Source organism: Ostrinia furnacalis, unplaced genomic scaffold (genome assembly GCF_004193835.3).
Source record: "Ostrinia furnacalis isolate ACB-3 unplaced genomic scaffold, ASM419383v2 OfSCF1649, whole genome shotgun sequence".
In the NCBI taxonomy this organism is placed as follows: domain Eukaryota; kingdom Metazoa; phylum Arthropoda; class Insecta; order Lepidoptera; family Crambidae; genus Ostrinia; species Ostrinia furnacalis.
In genome coordinates, this window is record NW_021131888.1 from 705304 (window position 1) to 723821 (window position 18518).

Below are 18518 nucleotides of genomic sequence, written 5' to 3' on the forward strand. Positions count from 1 at the left end.
TATGAAGATGTGCAGGGTGCACCTTTTTATTGAAATTGAAACAGCCCAACAGTTTTTTAGATGGTCTACCTGAACTACTAATATTACTTGATAATAACAATTAATATCTTTCACTCTTATTACAATGCTCAAAACTACACTTGATTGAAGCTCAATGAAAACAATTACTGCTATGAGTATATCCTAACAAATTGTATTATTATTTCACAATCTGATTGAGTTCAATATTGTTCCAGTACTTAGCAGCTGCGTACCCAAACAAGTGCGGGTGGTGCGTGCGCTGGTATGATGAGCTGTACCTTCTCTTTGACTGCTGTCTGCAGTACCACTACCTCAAACATTATGGTAAGATGGAGTTACTTGTATAAGTATACTAGCTTACCGCCCGTGGCTTCGACCCGTGAAAAAAGGGCAATTTTCAGGCTTTTCCTGGAGAAAACTTCAACGAACATTTAAAAAACTTGGTAAAATTGGTCCAGGTGTTTTTGAGTGCACTTACCAACACATTTTGCGATTCATTTTTACAAGCTTTTTATTACTTTCACATGTCTGGTGTCTGTCGTCAAATCTTGCAACTTAAAATTGACCCACTTCCCGGTTTCCTATTAATTGAGCTGAAATTTTGCATACATGTGTAAGTCCGATGACAATGCAATATTATGGTACCATTGAGCTGGTCTGATGATGGAGTCGGGAGGTGGCCATAGGAACTCCTAAACAAAACGGCGGAAACTCATCGAGTTTGGGTTCGTTGGATTTGTCTTTTCGAGCACTTTAGTGTTAGATAACGTCCAGGGTCCTGAGATTAAGATATAACTAAAAAGTGTAAAATAAAATTATAATAAAAATAAACTTTTTTAAAAACAAGCTTTTATTCTGAATTTCGAAAGCTTGTAGCGCAAACAGAGAAAAAGAGGAATAAATTCCATGCGCGATACAAACTTTCGAAATTCAGAATAAAAGCTTGTTTTTAAAAAAGTTTATTTTTATTATAATTTACATATATTGTAGGTAACATAGTTTTATAAGCTTGTAACAAGACATCTAGAAAAGATTCATTTTGTAAAATTACATCTGGAGAAGATTTAACAGTATTTCTAGTAGATTGAAGACTTTCTGCCTGTCTCATTCACCACATTTCTCTCATGTACTTCCAGCGGCCTCATTCTCGGAGAGCTTCTACGGCCTGCTGCGGGTGCCAGTGTCCTTCAGCTCAGAGTTGACTCCGCAGCACAAGCGCCTGCCCTACTGGCTGGAGAAGGGCTCGCTGGCGCTGCTGGTGCTTATACCATACTTGAAGGACAAGCTGGAGAGGGTCGTCGACCGCTGGCGTGAGGACGACGAAGACGGGAGGCTTGGGAAGGTATGGCTATTGGGTTTTTCAGTTGTTATAAAGATTAATAAAAGTTTATTTATATTACACCTTTATTTTTGAAAAGTGAGGCTGCATTGAGCAATAAAAGTGGCAGCTTGGTTTTAGAATGTGGAATTTTATAATAGAAGTGTTTTTATAAAGCGACGCGATGTGTTTCAGTTAAGAAGTACAAACAGTTAACTGATTGCCCAACTAATAAACCCAATGTAATTGACATTTAAAGTAGTACAATCACCAAAATGTGTGTTTTGGAATAGCCCATCTCATTTGTACACAATTTCATTCATCATTTGAGTAAAAGGTTGCTAAATAGGGATTCCAGAATAAGTAGTCGTGTTATGTTTAAATCGAGTAAATGTAGACATATCTGAGTGGTTTATACGAGTAAGCCAACTGGACGGGCGGGAGGCAGTGGTTGTAAGGCACCGCTCCCGTGCCCGGGATATGCGGTCAGGAAGGGGACTAACTCCCTAGTGAGCCTAGAGTCCCTATTCCCTAAGACACTAAGTCCCTAGAGCCCTAGCCCTGCCTAACAATATATACTTAGACATAATAAGAGTTTGATAGGAAGGTAGCTGTGCCCAGGTCGCCCAGGGCAGCAGCGTTAGGACGGCAGGTAGGCGGCGGGGACCCGCTGCCAGCCCGGCAGACTCACCGGACTGATCATAGCGACGGCTAAGGGTGTCTTGGCCGCAGCGGGGGGAAATGAGACACAACGACGGACGGTTGATATCTGGTTTATTGGTATTATGTTATGCTATTTATACATGGTTTATTGTTTGTACACATTTAAAGGTATTTGTTAGTGTGCCGTCGGTGTAGAGTGCCGACGGTGCACGCTGAGGGTTCATGGGTCGCCCGGCGGTCGATGCTGACGGTGCAGCAGGATGTACGATCGTGCTCGTACACCAACTTTCTGACATTAACCCACCTCAACCAAGGCACTATTCAAAGCCAATTTACTTACTACTTCCTATGTCATTCTCAACCAGGGCACCCCGGCCAGCGTCCGACGCGCGGCCATCAAGCTCTACTCTCTCGTCCATTTCACGTGCTCGTGCGCGCGGCTCGTGCAGTGCGCGCGCTACCTGACGGGCGCGTCGCGTGCTCACGCGCCCGCTCTGGCCGCGCTAGGGCTGTCGCTGCGCGCCGCGCCGCCGCCGCCGCCGCAGGAACACACGTGGGGTGACTTGGCTAGGAGCGTCATGACTGGACAGATTGGGTGAGTTGATGCACCATGTGCCGGAAACTTTAATTTTAAGTTATCATTGTAATGTTTGTAATGGGGCCACTTTACTGAGCATGATAATTAAGCATGCTCAACACCTTGAGTCCCTAAAGGCTGATTTACACGTGTTAAAGTAGATAAGTAGGTAACTAAATTATTAAACTTAATTTGAAGTGATTAATTACGTGTAAACACACAATTTAGTAGCAAGTGGCAAGTTAAAATTTAGTTGTCAACTAAATTTAAGCGGCAAGTACTGTTTACACGCAATTAATCACTTAAAATTAAGTTAATAATTTAGTTACCTACTTATCTACTTCTATCTATCTATCTATGTCAGCCTTTGGGTTTGCCTTCGAACATAGGCCTCCTCTTCAACCCTCCACCGTTTTCTGTCCCTGGCCACACGCATCCAGTTCACTCCAGCCACAGAATAAGTAATAGTACAGGTACAGAAGGATTACTCCGCACGACGATTTAAATAAATGCGAGTCTTGCTGCGACGCGATACAGTGGAATTCAGCTCGCACAGCACTACGTACCTACAATTTTATTCACCTACAAGTTTTGTCTCTTTCTATCACGTGCCTCTGAACTCTTCTTACGCTGTTAGGGTTGCTGTCTAGTGAAAAAATAATTAATCTACTTATTTGTAATGAGGTACGTATGTAGGCAAGTAAAAATAACATTTCAAATATACCTAATTAGGATTAAAAAAACTTGTTCTATTACAATGTCTTCATTCATACCTACCTATTTTAACATAAGACAGATAAATTAAACATACTATTACAGAAAAAAAAAGAATCCTATACTATCCTAAGAATTTTATTATTTACTAGCTTTCCGCCCGCGGCTTCGCCCGCGTGGAATTTTGTCTGTCACAGAAAAACTTTATCGCGCGCGTCCCTGTTTCAAAAACCGGGATAAAAACTATCCTATGTTCTTTCCCGGGACTCAAACTATCTCTATGCCAAATTTCATCAAAATCGGTTGCGAGGTTTAAGCGGGAAAGCGTAACAGACAGACAGACAGACAGACAGACAGAGTTACTTTCGCATTTATAATATTAGTTGGAATAGTTGGAATTACGTACATGGCCAACATACCTTTCAGCATCTTTGGGAAGCGAAAAAAAAAGATAAATCCGGTAATTTCTTTTCGAATTTAAACACCCGAACGCCGCACAATATTTCTTTCTCTTTATGTCCATTTTTAAATAATACTTCGATCATAGAATTATAATCATACTAAAACGCACGCCAGCGTCCTGACGGGCGAGCGCGTGACACTCGACTGATATAATACCCGCCGGCGGGGCGCTTCGCTGTAGGTAATTATCGGATGTACCGCGCGGAGTGAGCCAGGCCTGCTCCAGCCTGCTGCCGGATATCGTCTGTCCATCGTCTTATCTTATACTTATCTACTTAACACGTGTAAATCAGCCTTAACAGAGACGCGTCACACTTAAATGTAAATTAACTTACAGCAATGGTAGGGTTGGGACGTGTAAAAGTGCTCTTTGAGAGCCTATTTGTATAAACAAACAATTTGAATTTGAACTTCACTTTTGTAATTTCCGTAAGCTAAAAACGTATCACAGTTTGTTTTTGGTTTTCATTTTACCAAGTGATCGTCCCCCCGCACATTTTTCGGTTGGCTGACTACAACCTTTTTTGAAAGCTGGATCCGCGCCTTAACCACCATACATTAAAACGTTTGTTCGCTCCAGGCAAGCCGTGGTAACGTTCCCGATGCTGGGCGGGCTGGCACTACGAGCAGTTGAGTACGGCGCCTTCGGCGTGCAGTTCCTCCGCTGGTGGGACTCCGCGCACCACCACTCGGAAGCGCTGCCCGCGCCGCCGCCGCCGCTGGTAACCATCCATCAGGGTTGCATGATTTATTCACGCATTTTATTGAATTATTTTCTTTAAATAAAAAAAAAAAATGTTTATTTGGCACAACACATTAAAATTACAATCACTTTAATCACTGATTTAAATCAATGACCGAAAATGGAATTAATGAAAGCCTGGGAGTTTATATTAATCAACTGTAATGTTCGAAAACAATGTTAATATTAGGTATTAATGTATGAAATTGACGATTTGAATGAAGAATCTGAAAAAAAATATTTTTCCATACAAACATATTTGTGATTTTTTAGATAACCACATAATTTATTTATTTTTTGGCGGTGTTACCAGCTCTATACATCAATTCTACGTAAATGAAAATGTTTTCCGTAAAAAAATCTAAAGGAATGATAGCAAAACTAAATAAAAAAAAACAAATTAATAAAAAAAAATCTTTATCGTGATTTAAAAAAATGTGATTATTTTGATTGAAAAAAAAATCATGATTTTTTCCACCCTGACCATCATACATACAGGGTGGAAACGACAAGTGATCTCACTCGATTATTTCTAAACTATACAAGATATCAAAAAACTAGTTACTGATCCTGAAAGTGTTTCATGAGCTCTATCAAACGGTATTAATAATAGGTTAAATAATAAACTGGATCTATCCGGAAATTCGTAAAATCTCTAAAGATATCGTAAAACTGGTTAATGATCCTAAAAGCGCTTCACAAGCTCTATCCAATAGTATTAATTTTAATAGTGCCAGAATAAACTGGATCTATCTAAAAATTCAATGTTTCCATCTTCCATACATTTAGTACTATCACAGATATGGCACTCATCTCTTGATAATATTATAGCAAATAAAGCCTAAAACTAATGTAAATAATTTTAATAAGGTACCTTACCCCTAAATGTTGAATTACAGAAAGAAGAACGCCACGAGAGGTTAAAAAACAAATGCCCGATCTGTCTGAGGACGTGGAAGATTCCTACGGTGCTGCCAGTGTCCGGGTAAGATTATTTTTAGTGATGGGCCGACTATGGTCTTTGCCGACTAACCGACTAGTATAGTCGGCTTTCCCGACTAGTCGGCCCATCTCTAATTATTTTTATTCCTTTGATCCGTTTGAGTGTCTACATTTTTTAGATTGCTAACCCATTTGGCCAGCGTAAGGCCCGGTTTCCACTAAGGCGGAGAGGATATATTTTTTTTAATTCAAGTTACTGCAATTAAAAATCATTAAAAAAAACTCATTAAAACTCATTTATTTCTGTAAATAGGCTTAAAAAAAGCACTTTTACACGTCCCAGTATTAACCCTACCACTGCTTCAGGACAATGGAGTGAGACTTAATGACCTGATGAAATCTTGAAATGAGCCCCTTACCAAATATGTAGTATTTGCCCGCGGCTTCACCCGCGTGAAATTTAGTTTGTCACAGATCGTCATAAATTATAGCCTGTATCTTATTCTGAGTTATAAAGAATAATACTGTAAAGTTTTAACAAAATCCGTTCAGTAGTTTTTACGTGAAAGAGTAACAAACATTCAGACATTCAAACTTTCGCATTTATAATATTAAGTAGGATTATTGTCTAATCAGTGACTTGGACTCATTAAATTCATACATGCCTCTGGTTCTCAGGTACGTATTCTGCTACGTGTGCATCTCGCGGCACCTGCGTACGGACCACGCCTGCCCGCTCACGCGCTACCCGGCGCGGGAACACGACCTCGTAAGGCTCTACGTCGACTGATACTAAGGACCTCGTACGAGGCTCTACGGGCACGGCTGGTGGCTTCTATGGAGGCTTGACGTTGACTAACATGGAACTAGCTTGGGCGCTGTGAGTGGTTACATCACTTTTACGGTAGGGTAGCCTACTTATAGCAGAGTAAATATAAATGAGTAGGTCATCTTCATAGAAACATTACAACAAACATTCGGGGCAACTCCCCGCTAAATTTTGTCAGTGTGTGCGTGCGCGCCGCATACGTATTGGCACGCTCACATACAAACTGCGCTCGGTGCGTTTCTATGAAGATGACCTACTCATTTGTATTTACTCTGCTTATAGGCATTTCTACTTATTGTTTTAACAAAACTGCACCTTGCAGTAGAAAATTTGAGAAAATGTTCCCTATGTAGTAAAGTAACATTCCTCAATGAAAAAATACAGGTATTAACCTGTATTTTTTCTGTATCTTTTCGAAAAAAAATATTTCGTTTAGTTTAAGAAATAAAAGGATTATTTATCGGGTAGGTAAATGTTTGTGATAAAACGTAATCTTAAGTCAATTATTTGTTATATTATTTCAATTCGTAAGACTGAATGTGCCAGTAGAATAGAAATGATTTGCGATAAAATACTTTTTGTGACTACGGCCAGTCCACTGACTTCAATTAAAAGAGCGACGTATGGTCAATATGGTGCTTCGCGGTGCAAATTCGAATCAAGATAAAGTCAAGGTTGGTATGAATTCCACAAGTAGTTTTAAGTGGTGTCATGGAGACTTGTAATTAATAGTATGTATGTATTATTTATTCTAATATGTACCTGTTTATGTATTTGGTTCGTTATTAGGCCATAGTAAAGCTCTGCGTAGTTTGAAGCCATGCAGAATAGTTGGGAGTGATTGATCTTAGTTTATTTTTGATGTAGAATTTATGTAAATTACTCTTATTTAATAAAATCAATTAATTTATTTAAAACATACAGTTGATTTAAAATATCTTTACAGATGGATTAACATAATTATATGTTAGATATTTTGAGTACTTTCACTGCAAGGATATTTTAAGTTGACTGTTCTTTGTGGTGGGCGTGGTGATGGCGTTAGTCACAAATAAATTTAATTTAAGGTGAACTGGGACTGTAAAGTAATATTACTGAATCATTTTAAATGTACCTATGTTATTGTTCTGTAAATAAAACACATTTTCGTATAATTAACTTACTTTTATTGAATAAAAAAAGTTTACATCGTAGGATAAGTCTTTAAATATTAACTAAATAATTGTATGATACGACGGCGAGCAATAATATTGGTGATATTTTTGTCTTGTTCTTGCGTATTTAAAGTTGCGTATTTAGGTTAGTATCTGTAGTTAGTTAAGTGGTTTTATTTCTATAGTATTTTAAAGTTCAGTTAAGTCAGTGAAGTACCATAAACATGGTCCTTTAATCACTAGCGAACTTACTTATAGATGTTAGTTGTTTTTAGAACAAACAATGTTATGACTTTATACAGCTTTGAATCATTCTCGAGAATAGATTCGTATCTGTCTTAAGGTACACGTTTGTAGCGGACGACATGGAGTTATAGTCTAGTGGTTTCTATGTATTTTTATGAAATACTATTCGTAGTAAGCGACACGTCGCCTGGAAGTATTTCATAAAAATGCATAGACAGTGACGTGTCGCGGCGTCGTCGTCTGCTGCTGCTGCGTGCACTCGGCTACGAACTTGCACCTTTAAAGGCTGATTTACACGTATTAAGTAGATAACTAAATTTTAACTTGATTTTTCTGTCAAGTTGGTGGACGGGGCATGTCACTTGACACGATTTGACAAGCAGTTTCATAGTAAACAAGAGCTTTGACGTTTGGAATTAAGTTAAAAAGTTACGATGCAATTTGATCTGGTTTGAAACTTGTCAAACTGGTCGCGTCATGTGTGGTCTCTCAACGGATTCTATGGCAGAAACTTAGATGCAACTCAAAAGTAACTAGAAGTTGCAGTTTCGTTGCAATTGCGTTTCACCGTGTGTTCTGGGCCTTAAAATTAAGTTAAAATTTAGTTATATACTTAATACGTGTAAATCAGACTTAAAAACGTCTCAAAGTTACAAGTAATCAATATCGTTCGTGAGCACGCCTTGCAAGTAATGGTGCGCGATCTGCCGTCCGTTGCGCGCCACGAGCACGATGCGCGCGTGGGCTCCTCGCAGCAGCGCCGGCCGCGCGGGCGACGACGCGTCCACCAGCGCGGCTGGTAAAGATAGTAGGTGCTGGCGGAGCGCCTCGCGGTTTGCGAAGGCCTGCGTGCCGTAGATGAGGCCCGAGGCCGGCGCGTCGATGACCTCCCATGGTTCGCTCGTCTCGAAGTACCCGCCTTCGCCCTGCGAATAAAACACTGTATATGAAGAAACAGTTTTGTTTCAAAATCTGTAATTACCCGCTCTTAGCCTGGGGGCAGAATAGTAAATAAAGCAGCAGGACTAAAATCGTTCGTATATAAAATCGTACAAATCGTACCTAAAATTAAAAAGAGTATTTTGTCTCAACCTGACCTTTGTACCTGGCAGGAGTCGTTTTATTTTATTTATTTTATTTTATTTATTTGAACACCAACAAGGTTACATTGAGGCTTCACAAAAGTAACTATAAAAAATGACAGAGTTTTAGGTAGGTATTATAAAAAGTTCATAACACGTTTAAAATCTATCCTTATTTAAAAACACCAATATTTAGTAACCGTTATATGGCTAGATCTTTTTTAATTTCCCCTATTCTAACAGTGACACAACCGCCATTGATGAGCGTGCCGTCCTTTCTGTAATAGGCATAATGGAAGTTCTCATCAGCAAACTATAATTTGTATTTCATTTGAACATACCTCAAACGTGGACACGGCGTAGTTGTTCCCCCGCTTAGCCGTGACGACAGAGACGAGCGCGCCGTCCTTGTTGACGATAGGTGTCCCCGCCAGGAACTGGTTGGCGGACTCGAAGGTGGCTGCGCAGCGCCACTGCGCCATCTGCCCGTCGCTCGAGATCAGCAGGATGCGCTTGCTGCGGTTGATGAACACCTGAGAAGAAAAATAGAAGAAATTATTATTTGGCACCAAATTGCGTGCATTCATTGTCACTATCATTCAGCCACAGGGAGTCCACTGCTGAACATAGGCCTTCTCCAATGATTTTCAGATTGTACAGTTGGTAGTACCTTCCTACTTCCAGGTACGCTAAGGTGGAGCTCGCGGAAAATATGTATTCTATTGAGCGGTAAGGACGAAGGTAGGGGACCTGGCCTTCATTTTTGCAATTACATACGGGCATCCTGGGGCACCAGACCATTCTAGGACGAGCCATGTGGTGTGTACTCAATTGCGAGCAGCGAAGGTTCGAGTGTTGTGGAAATTCTCAGGCGTTTATCTAGCAGTGGACGTCATTTCGCTGAAACGAATATTTAGGAGAAAAGTGGCGTAAATTCGTGAGGCTAATAGTTAAGAGGCGAGTGTCACATTATAGTACCTTCTCGGCCGTGTTCTCGTCGATCCTGACGTAGGCCAGCTCGCCCAGCGGCGCCAGCAGCTCGTCCGTGAACACGTCGCAGTAGTGGTGCGTCGTGTTGGCCAGCTGCTCCACCTGCAACCAAAAAATACAGATATATTCATACCATGGCATTTCAAATCATGTAAGATCAACGCACTGCGCTGCACCCAATATTGACAAAGCGAGAAGAGAGTTAGTAAGTAAAGTAGTCATAACAGGTGCACGTGCGCCCTAAATGCCCGAAGTGCACTATTTAACCAACGTGTTATATGAAACTAACGACTTTTAGGACTTTTAAGTGCTACATTACATCAATCAATTTTAAAGGGCAACCCAGAACGCAGTGCTCCGCGCTCATTTCTCTTTTTCGGAACGGATGCAAAAAAAAATGTAGCAAGTATTTCATGAAAATTGAACAGATGAAAATTGCGCTCACAAAATAATATTAAAAATAGAATAAGCTATTAAAAAAAAATCTATTGGGAAATTGTAGCGTGAAAAGGAACGTCAAAGTTACATACATTTTCGAGGGTTGGTCTAAAAAAGTTTTTGGCGGTAGTGGAAGGAAGAGCAACAATATGGCTGCTCGAGTTTGTGAAATGGGAGGTGAAGTTTTTATGTCCTATATTTTTTTTACATGTACTTAAGTAATTAAAATAAATTAAGTGCGTGAAGGAATCGTGTGTGAACTATCATGGAGATGATTAAGGAATTTAAAGTGGTGGGTGAGTGATTGCATTTTTCCATTTGGATTTAATATTTTGTCGCTAACTAGAATTTTCAGTAATGGTATAGGGTAGGTAGGTGAAGTGCTGCTAACTTTGCGCATTCGAGATTGTTCAGAACACGGTTACTTAGAAAGTGTAACCTATTTCGTAGTTAGTTAATGTATTTAGAAACTTTTGATTGCGGTGGGGTTTTTAGTGTAGTTGTGGTAGAGTAGAATACGGTCGTGCGTGTGTGGTCCGGGCCTCTACTTTCCCCATTCGTACGAGGCTTTTATTGGGCAGCCCTCTAGTCTTGTCTAGTGGGGATAGATGTAGGCCAAATCCTCCATTTTTTCAGGTAAATTAAATTCAGATTTTTCTTGCACGATTAGAATTCGTGCTCCTGAAGGACTATGACGAATATTTATTATTCGGGATTCGCTGTGGTCAGCCTATCTCTCCCTCTCGTCCAGGCGCGGCGCAGTGGATGGGTAGCACGTCGAAGCTGACGAACCCCCTGCCGTACCTTGGGATTCGGCGTGGTCATCCACGATCGACCACGCTTAAGATTGTCTAACTTTCGTGATCGATGCCCTATCACACTGGCCACTCGTCCACGCGTTCTTTCGCTGCTCGCTTAAAGTTGCCTACCTGTTCAGGCGCGGCGCAGTGGATGGGCAGCACGGCGCCGAAGCTGGCTAACTTCTTGCCGTCTCGCTCACCCATCCTCGAACGACCAAGCCTATTATTGCCTAAACTTTCGTAATCGATGCTCTCCCTCTTCGCTGCTCGCATCAACTTGCCTACCTGTTCAGGCGCGGCGCAGTGGATGGGCAGCACGGCGCCGAAGCTGGCAAACCTCTTGCCGTCTCGCTCGTGCAGCTCCGCCGGGATGGCCATGGCCTCCACCAGCCCCTTGTACTGCTCGTTCAGGACTGTCCGCTTCGACATGCTGCTTCGCTGGAAATTAACGAGGTAAGTGTTTACTTTTAACTTTCACATTATGTTATGGTAAATGACGGGAAAACACTGAACTTCAGTAGGCTGATGCGCGCCGCGATAAGCGGTTATCACACTATTTTATCGATTTTGCCCATACATTTTGACGTCGATAAAGTTTACCACGGCGCGCATCCTAGCTGGCAGGCAGGACCGAAGACACTTAATGTACTTCAGACTGTATTTTTTACTTAAGAAGTTAACATAGCAAAATTGCCACATTCTTAGTTATTTTACTGGATGTGCTGTTTTTCCCGTATTGTTTTACCCGGCCTATTAATATTCTAATGACAAAAGTAGTAATTCTTCTCGTATCTACATACCTATCTTTAAATTCAGCCTATGGATGTAGTTTAGTTAGTTATATCACTCAGGCAAGTTTACACTTACAATTCACATTGGTTTGCGTAAATATTGAAGATGGAAAACATTGAAATGAATGGCATACTTAGATACGTCCTAGTCCTACATGAGTCAAAATATTAAAACTATCTCGCGTTCACTTTGCAGAATATTATGTTTTATTCTACAATTCTATAATGTAGACAATCAGACAACACATTAACGTAAATAGTAACACCACCTACCCTCACTTTACTTAGCTCCATCCGGGTGTCCCTTCGCGGCCCGAAACCTTAGATATTATTTACTTCTATTATTCTCAAATAGTACTAATATTCTACAATTCTACATAATAGCAATACGAGTGTTACAACTACAGTCTACGAATAAATTAGAAAGAACCGCGAAGCGCGACGAAATCATTAGCGGAACAATTAAAATGGCTGTAACTATTTTTTACAAAGGTAGGTATACTAAGAGGATTTCAGATGACTTACTAGTACTATACATATTTACTAACTACTGTAACTAAATAAAAAATTGTTGTATGTATACTGTTTATTCTATTAGGGTTTCTGATCCGCACATGCAAACTTGTAGGGTAGGTTTCTTTTTACTTCTCACTGCGTCTAGGTTTCCTTTTTATAATATTCTCGGGAGGAAAGTGATGCACTATCTAGGAATTTAAATAAAAAACGATATTGATCGATGGACTACTCTTTTTTTCCTTGAAAACTAGAGATTATTTCCGACATTTTTGATTTCGATTAAATATATTTTAATTCATATTTCAATCACTGTTTCAAATGTTACTCCAGTATCTAGTCTACTTATTGTTGTAAACCCCGCTTAGCGAGGATTACTGTGAATCTGTTCGCAATCGCGTCGATCGATCACCTTTATCGGGGCGTGGCTTAGAGATTTATTTTGTTTATCAAACAAACACCAAAATGCTGGAATGTGTTATGCAAACAGCACAAACTGGACAACGTTAGACCTGACTATGGAAAGTTAAAGAAAGAAGTAGGTAGGTAGTACCTAGGTAAAGTAGGGTAGATATTCCACATTTTTTTTATATTGTTTATTATTAACTAACTTTTGCCCGCGGCTTCACCCGCGTGAAATTTAGTGTCACAGATCGGCATAAATTATAGCCTACACGTTAGTCTGGGTTACAAACAATAATACTGTAAAGTTTCAACAAAATCCGATCAGTAGTTTTTGCGTGAAAAAGTAACAAACATCCAGATATCCAGACATCCAAACTTTGCATTTATAATATTAGTAGGATTGCGAGATCCTCTTGCGTGAATATGGAGATATTGGAGGTAGGTAGATAGATAGGTAGTATCGTTGATATGACCTTTCTGATCCTCATGGACATTATAAAATAGCTTTCAGTAGATAATAGAGTAGGTAGGATATCCTAAAGCCAACCCTGTAAAATCTTATAACAGTCTCTACAAAACAACGCTTCGTTCAATATTATGAACCTACTCACGTTTTGACCGTCTTTAAGAAAATTGAAAAAGTATCGATTTTAACAATATTGGTCTCTATCATTGTAGTCGGAAAATCCTGTCCAGCCAATCTTGAAAAATTAATGAACACAGGTGCTTCATTGATTTTGAAAAATATAGCCCTTTTTATCTTTTATATTTAGTAGATTCAAAATGCAGTGCCAAGCAAGTATGCCGTAACATTACAAACACAAACATTAAAATCGAATGATGAGCCATAGACTAAACACAGTCGTGAAGTCACATGCTTAGCAGGAGGCGCGCACTTAGTTTCAAATATTTTGTACTACTTATTTAATTATTAATTACCTACTTACTTATGTAAAACTACTTTCTTGCAAAGGTTCGAGTACCTACATAATATTATTGTATTACACGTTACCGTGCCTTAGCTTAAAATAAATATCTTCATTTATGCACTTAACTTTCTCGTATTTTTCCACTGGTAATTATTGTACATAACTCAAATTAATTTATCAAACTAAAAAAACATTTCCCGTTAAAGTAAACAAGTCGAACCTTGACCCAAGAATGAATTATTAATGACTCACTCACCACCTAAGTTTCCGTCCGAAAATTTAACTTCACAGTGGCTGCCTAGTAATTTTAGTTCATAATTATTCAACAGTTACCTGGCGATAAGGTGTGTTTATCTCCGCTGATAGTGTTTATTGCTGCCACTATCTGCGTGCGCGCAACTCGGCCGAGAGGGCGCCACTGTGCGATGCGCGAGCGCCGAATTCAGCATCATCGGTGACATTGGCGCGGGGTCATGACGTAGGTTTTGCGTCGAGTAATAGGTATTAAGTAGGTACTAACTGGCTTTTGTGTTTATAATTCATGGATTGATAAAAAGAGCTCTTTTTGTTGGACAAATTATAATCGATAAAGTCAATAGTTCCGATGCGGAATTTGGTCATGGCCATTGTCTAATGATGTACACAAGGTTTATGATATTCACACAATAAAAGACCTTTAAGCCACAAGTGACTAAGTGGCTATGCATCTTCTAGGCCAGGTCATTCGTCATAAGGCGTCATAGAGGTACATACTACATACCTAAAGCTTACTTAAGCTAAGACGTCGATAACGGTTGCTTCATGCTTTGTGTGGTCTCTAGTACCTACTATTTATTGTGTAATACAATAGCGTAAAAACAAGAAGTAAATTCACCACACACTATGTTATGTATGTGTATGCCTTCATTACGCAGCTGCGCAGGTGTAAGTTGTGCAGGTCTAGTTCGTTCAGATAACTTTTATCAGCATTAGCGAACGCAAGAACGCGTCATCCTACTCGTACCATACATAATATCTGCTACGATTCCCACGGTACCTTACCTAAACCTACTTACATCATACCTCGTAGATACGCACCAAGTTGAAAAAGCTTCTTATCAGTTAAAACTACATACTACATAGTAAAACCCTAATACTGAACTTGACACTGTATGTCGCCCGGCCGCATCTACTTACTCGTTAGTAAAGCAAAGCTGTTACTCAACAAAACCCATATGAAAGCACCCTAACAAACTTAACCTGGCATGGCAGTCCATTTCATAGATTTTTTTATAGCATAGATCATGATGAGATGCGTTTTATTTTATTTTTCAAAAGGTACCTTCTTATTTCGGCGCTCGCACTACAAATTAGGAACTTTCCTCGCACTAAAAAACTTGGCTGTAACAATTACTTATTTAAACTATACGAATGATTCTAACTAAATGGATCAATATAGGCTCAGATTTAATCAAATCAATTAATTAATGACTAAGTATCAAATTACCAAACGGCAACAGTGTACCAATGTATATTTACTAACTTTACAAAAATACACTGAACACATTATTTGCTATTATAAATAAAGTAGGCGTTAATATTTTTAAGTTGCAGTGTTGCAGGCTTTATTAATCTAAGGTTGCAAGAAACAAAGTTTTCACACGTTTTGTAAAAAAAATATACTTATAGGAATACTTATTGTAGGGTAAACCAGAGAGTGATTGCCCACTGGTAGTGATTGCCCGCTTTAAGAATAATATTGTCAGGTTCTGACTTTGAATCACTCTAGTTAGATTTGAATTTACTAAGTAGATGGCTCCGAGATCAATGTAGTTACAGTAGATTTAAAATTTACAATAGGAAACACTAAAAAAACAGTTATGGCGGATTTTGTCAAGACGGGTGAAAATGTTACTCAAACTGGTAAAGACTTTAACAATTTTACTAAGGAGTTACTTGCTTAGAAGTTAATTTTTTTTTGCAAGTCACTTAATATTCAACTAATGGTGTATAGTCGTGATGAAATTATAAGTGTTTTCTCCATTATCAATGAAAATAACTGATAAAATTTGATTTCTAACGGTCATTTTAACGGTGGGTAACTGCACGTAAATCTGTATATTTTTAGTTATTGCCCACCATCATTTCAGTTATTGCCATATGTTAATGTATAGTTATTGCCCAGGGCAATTATTATTAGAGTGTTGCCACCATGCAGTAGCAGTGTTTAAGTTGCTCATTGCTAGACTTGTTTTGCAATTTACAGGCATAAATATTGAAATGGCTTTTAATGTTTCATTTTCAGTATGCCAAAGACTCCAAAAGTTCAATATAGCATAGAAAATTTGCAAAAAGCGATCGAAGCTGTACAAGATGTATCCAACAATTTATCTACAAGATAAATTGCTGAAAAATATGGTTTGGCTTGAAAAAATTGATAAAAATTCAAACGCAAATACAAAAAATGAAAATCCTACGTTAAATCTACTAGTGAAAATGTTAATTGTAAGGAAATAGATACAACTTTAGGGAAGAATAACCAACAGCTAATTGAACATTCTGAGCAACCACTTGAACTGATATCAAAGAAGATAAAATTTACATATAAAATTCAAATTTTTGCGTCATCTATGTTTTGAAGGAGATGATTCTGTCTCTACCGATTCTGACTCATCAACATCAGCTCAAGAAATATTTGATAATATAGTTAATAAGGCCAAACGCAATTTATTTTGATGAAGACTGTACTACTAGAATTTAAGTTTGATGTTTTGTTTTGTTTATTTAAAGCCTAATTTTGTCATTTTAAAATTGATTATTTTGTTTTAAGATACTGGGCAATTACTGTGCTTTGATGTGGGCAATTAGTGTAAGTGATGGGCAATGACTGTACTTTTTGGAGGATTTTAAATTTATTTCAATATTTTCTAAGTTACGTAAGTTTTAACTAAAAACTGTTAATATTTTGTTTAACAGTTTATTGAGTTATAAGAAAAAAGTCATAAATGGTCGATAATTAAAATACTATCTTTAATTTTTCATCTCAATGTGTTTGAAATCTTTAAGTGGGCAATAGCTATACGGTTTACCCTACCTATTTAGATGTTTAGCCAACGTTTAGTTGATTTGAATTGATGATTGAATTAATTTGAAATATGATTTTTGCCGACAACTCGTGTAGTTACTTACTTACTACTAGGTACTAAGTAGTTACTTACTATTGGTGGTGGGTAACAAAGGAACAACGGCCTTAAATTAACCAGAACACTAGCCCCAATATACACCTCACCACAATAAACATGTAAGTAGGCACTTAAAACTTTAAAACACACAAAGGGTCACTTTTATAACAGAGAAATTCCAGTAACCACTACCGAGCTCCCCTCCACGTTATATTTTACAAATACCTATGCCTTCAGTTTAAATACCCATCTACGCACATTCAAATCAAAAACGTATTTCCGATTCTTTCACTGTTCATCGACCTTAAAGAGGGGAATCCCCTGTTCAAACCACAGACAAAACATCTATCCACCAATAGGCAAGGCTTACCTACATTCAACTTGACCTGTTTTTCAGGCTATTGAATAGGGAAAATTTACATAATGATTGCGTTTAATTCAATGGTGGACGCAGTTAATGACATTATATTTTTATTTTCAATCAATTCTAAAAAAAATCAAATAGGTACCTAGTTACTATGTAGTTACTCGTTATCCAAACATTAAAACTTGCAACTGTGATGGAATTCAGCCTCCTCTCCCTTTTTTTTCTTGCCCATTTTCAGTAGTTACCAAAAAGTAACGCTTACAAACGCCCAAAATTAATATTTGCATGCTTCGTGTAAGCAAAACATGACTGAACAGTTTTCTGTGTAACATCTGTATATACCGTGTTTTAAGCAAATAAATGTATTCTTATTCTTACAAAATTACAGTAGAATATTTAATTATTTAATAATAAGCTACCACATTTTAATAATTAATACGATTTCTTATAGAAAAACAAATTACTCACAGCATTTGTGAACGCCACACTAATAAGTACACAGCTCGCAAGATAAATCATGCTCGTCATTTTGGGAGGAATTACCGAACACTATTGGATATTATGTATAGCTAGCTTTGGTTTATATACTGGAAAATTGTTTTGTAGGCATTATTCCTTATCGGGATCCGAATTTCTGCGCAAAATGGGCTTCTTTTCGCAAAGATGCCCAATGCCCATACGGTAGATCATGGTGGGACAAACTAAACAAATGTAACAACCTTTTTTACCTATGATGACGAATAAGTGGGTAATCATTTTATCTCAAGGATTTTCCTTGTGTTTGGATTTTTATTGTCTGGTCTTGTAAGCTCATCATAAAGTAGGTTATAACGAACACGTTATAACTATAAAGTCAATGTTAAATTGTTAAGACCAGTTAAGACTTTCTGAAATCATTACATGCCACAACAATGCACATCCTTGACAAATGAATAGATAGTTTATCTACTTACGAATACGAGATCATATAAAAAAAATTATGTAGGTACTTGCATCTCAAAAAAAGGAAATTCCTGTTAGGATTACTCTAATCTACCAAGACCTGCAACAAGGGAATCAAACCTATTATAGACTTCCAATTTACCTTACAATATCCACTTAACTTTTAAAATAATTGTAATGCTAGTATTTCAGTAGTTTGTATCGGTAAAAATCACTAAGTACTCAAACTCAGATTTATTAGTAGAATCACAGAATAAAGTGCTACTTGGAACTTTATTTAACGAACTATGATTTCATAGAGTTCGTGTTTACCCGACTGCGCCAGAAGGAGGGTTAATTTATTAGGTGCCCTGCGGATGCATATTACATTGTATCCAGTATCTCCCCCATGGAGGTATCTCCCCCTATAGCTGCCAATTACCTATTCCTACT

The 18518-nt window shown here is 38.3% G+C and overlaps 2 protein-coding genes across 20 annotated transcripts; one reads left to right on the forward strand and one right to left on the reverse strand.

Annotated features, from left to right (window-relative positions):
• The first annotated feature begins 1 nt into the window (after position 1).
• Positions 2-8053, forward strand: Pex12 (peroxisomal biogenesis factor 12). Its single transcript, XM_028305248.1, has 7 exons — positions 2-9; positions 221-345; positions 1158-1363; positions 2368-2597; positions 4336-4477; positions 5397-5482; positions 6118-8053. Exons 1-7 carry the CDS (start codon positions 2-4, stop codon positions 6227-6229), a joined length of 909 nt encoding a protein of 302 aa, XP_028161049.1. The 3' UTR covers positions 6230-8053.
• LOC114353284 (uncharacterized) lies at positions 7476-17716 on the reverse strand. 19 transcript variants are annotated; one of them, XM_028305206.1, is made up of 7 exons: positions 16814-16921; positions 12043-12089; positions 11315-11416; positions 11108-11158; positions 9729-9842; positions 9092-9283; positions 7701-8594 (listed from the first exon to the last, which is right to left on the reverse strand). In XM_028305206.1, exons 2-7 carry the CDS (start codon positions 12061-12063, stop codon positions 8319-8321), a joined length of 756 nt encoding a protein of 251 aa, XP_028161007.1. In that variant the 5' UTR covers positions 12064-12089; positions 16814-16921; the 3' UTR covers positions 7701-8318. The 19 variants fall into 19 exon arrangements, with proteins under 19 accessions (XP_028161013.1, XP_028161010.1, XP_028161012.1 ...); XM_028305208.1 differs by lacking the exon at positions 16814-16921 and adding an exon at positions 13950-14098; XM_028305207.1 differs by lacking the exon at positions 16814-16921 and adding an exon at positions 13873-13904.
• Positions 17717-18518: the final 802 nt, after the last annotated feature.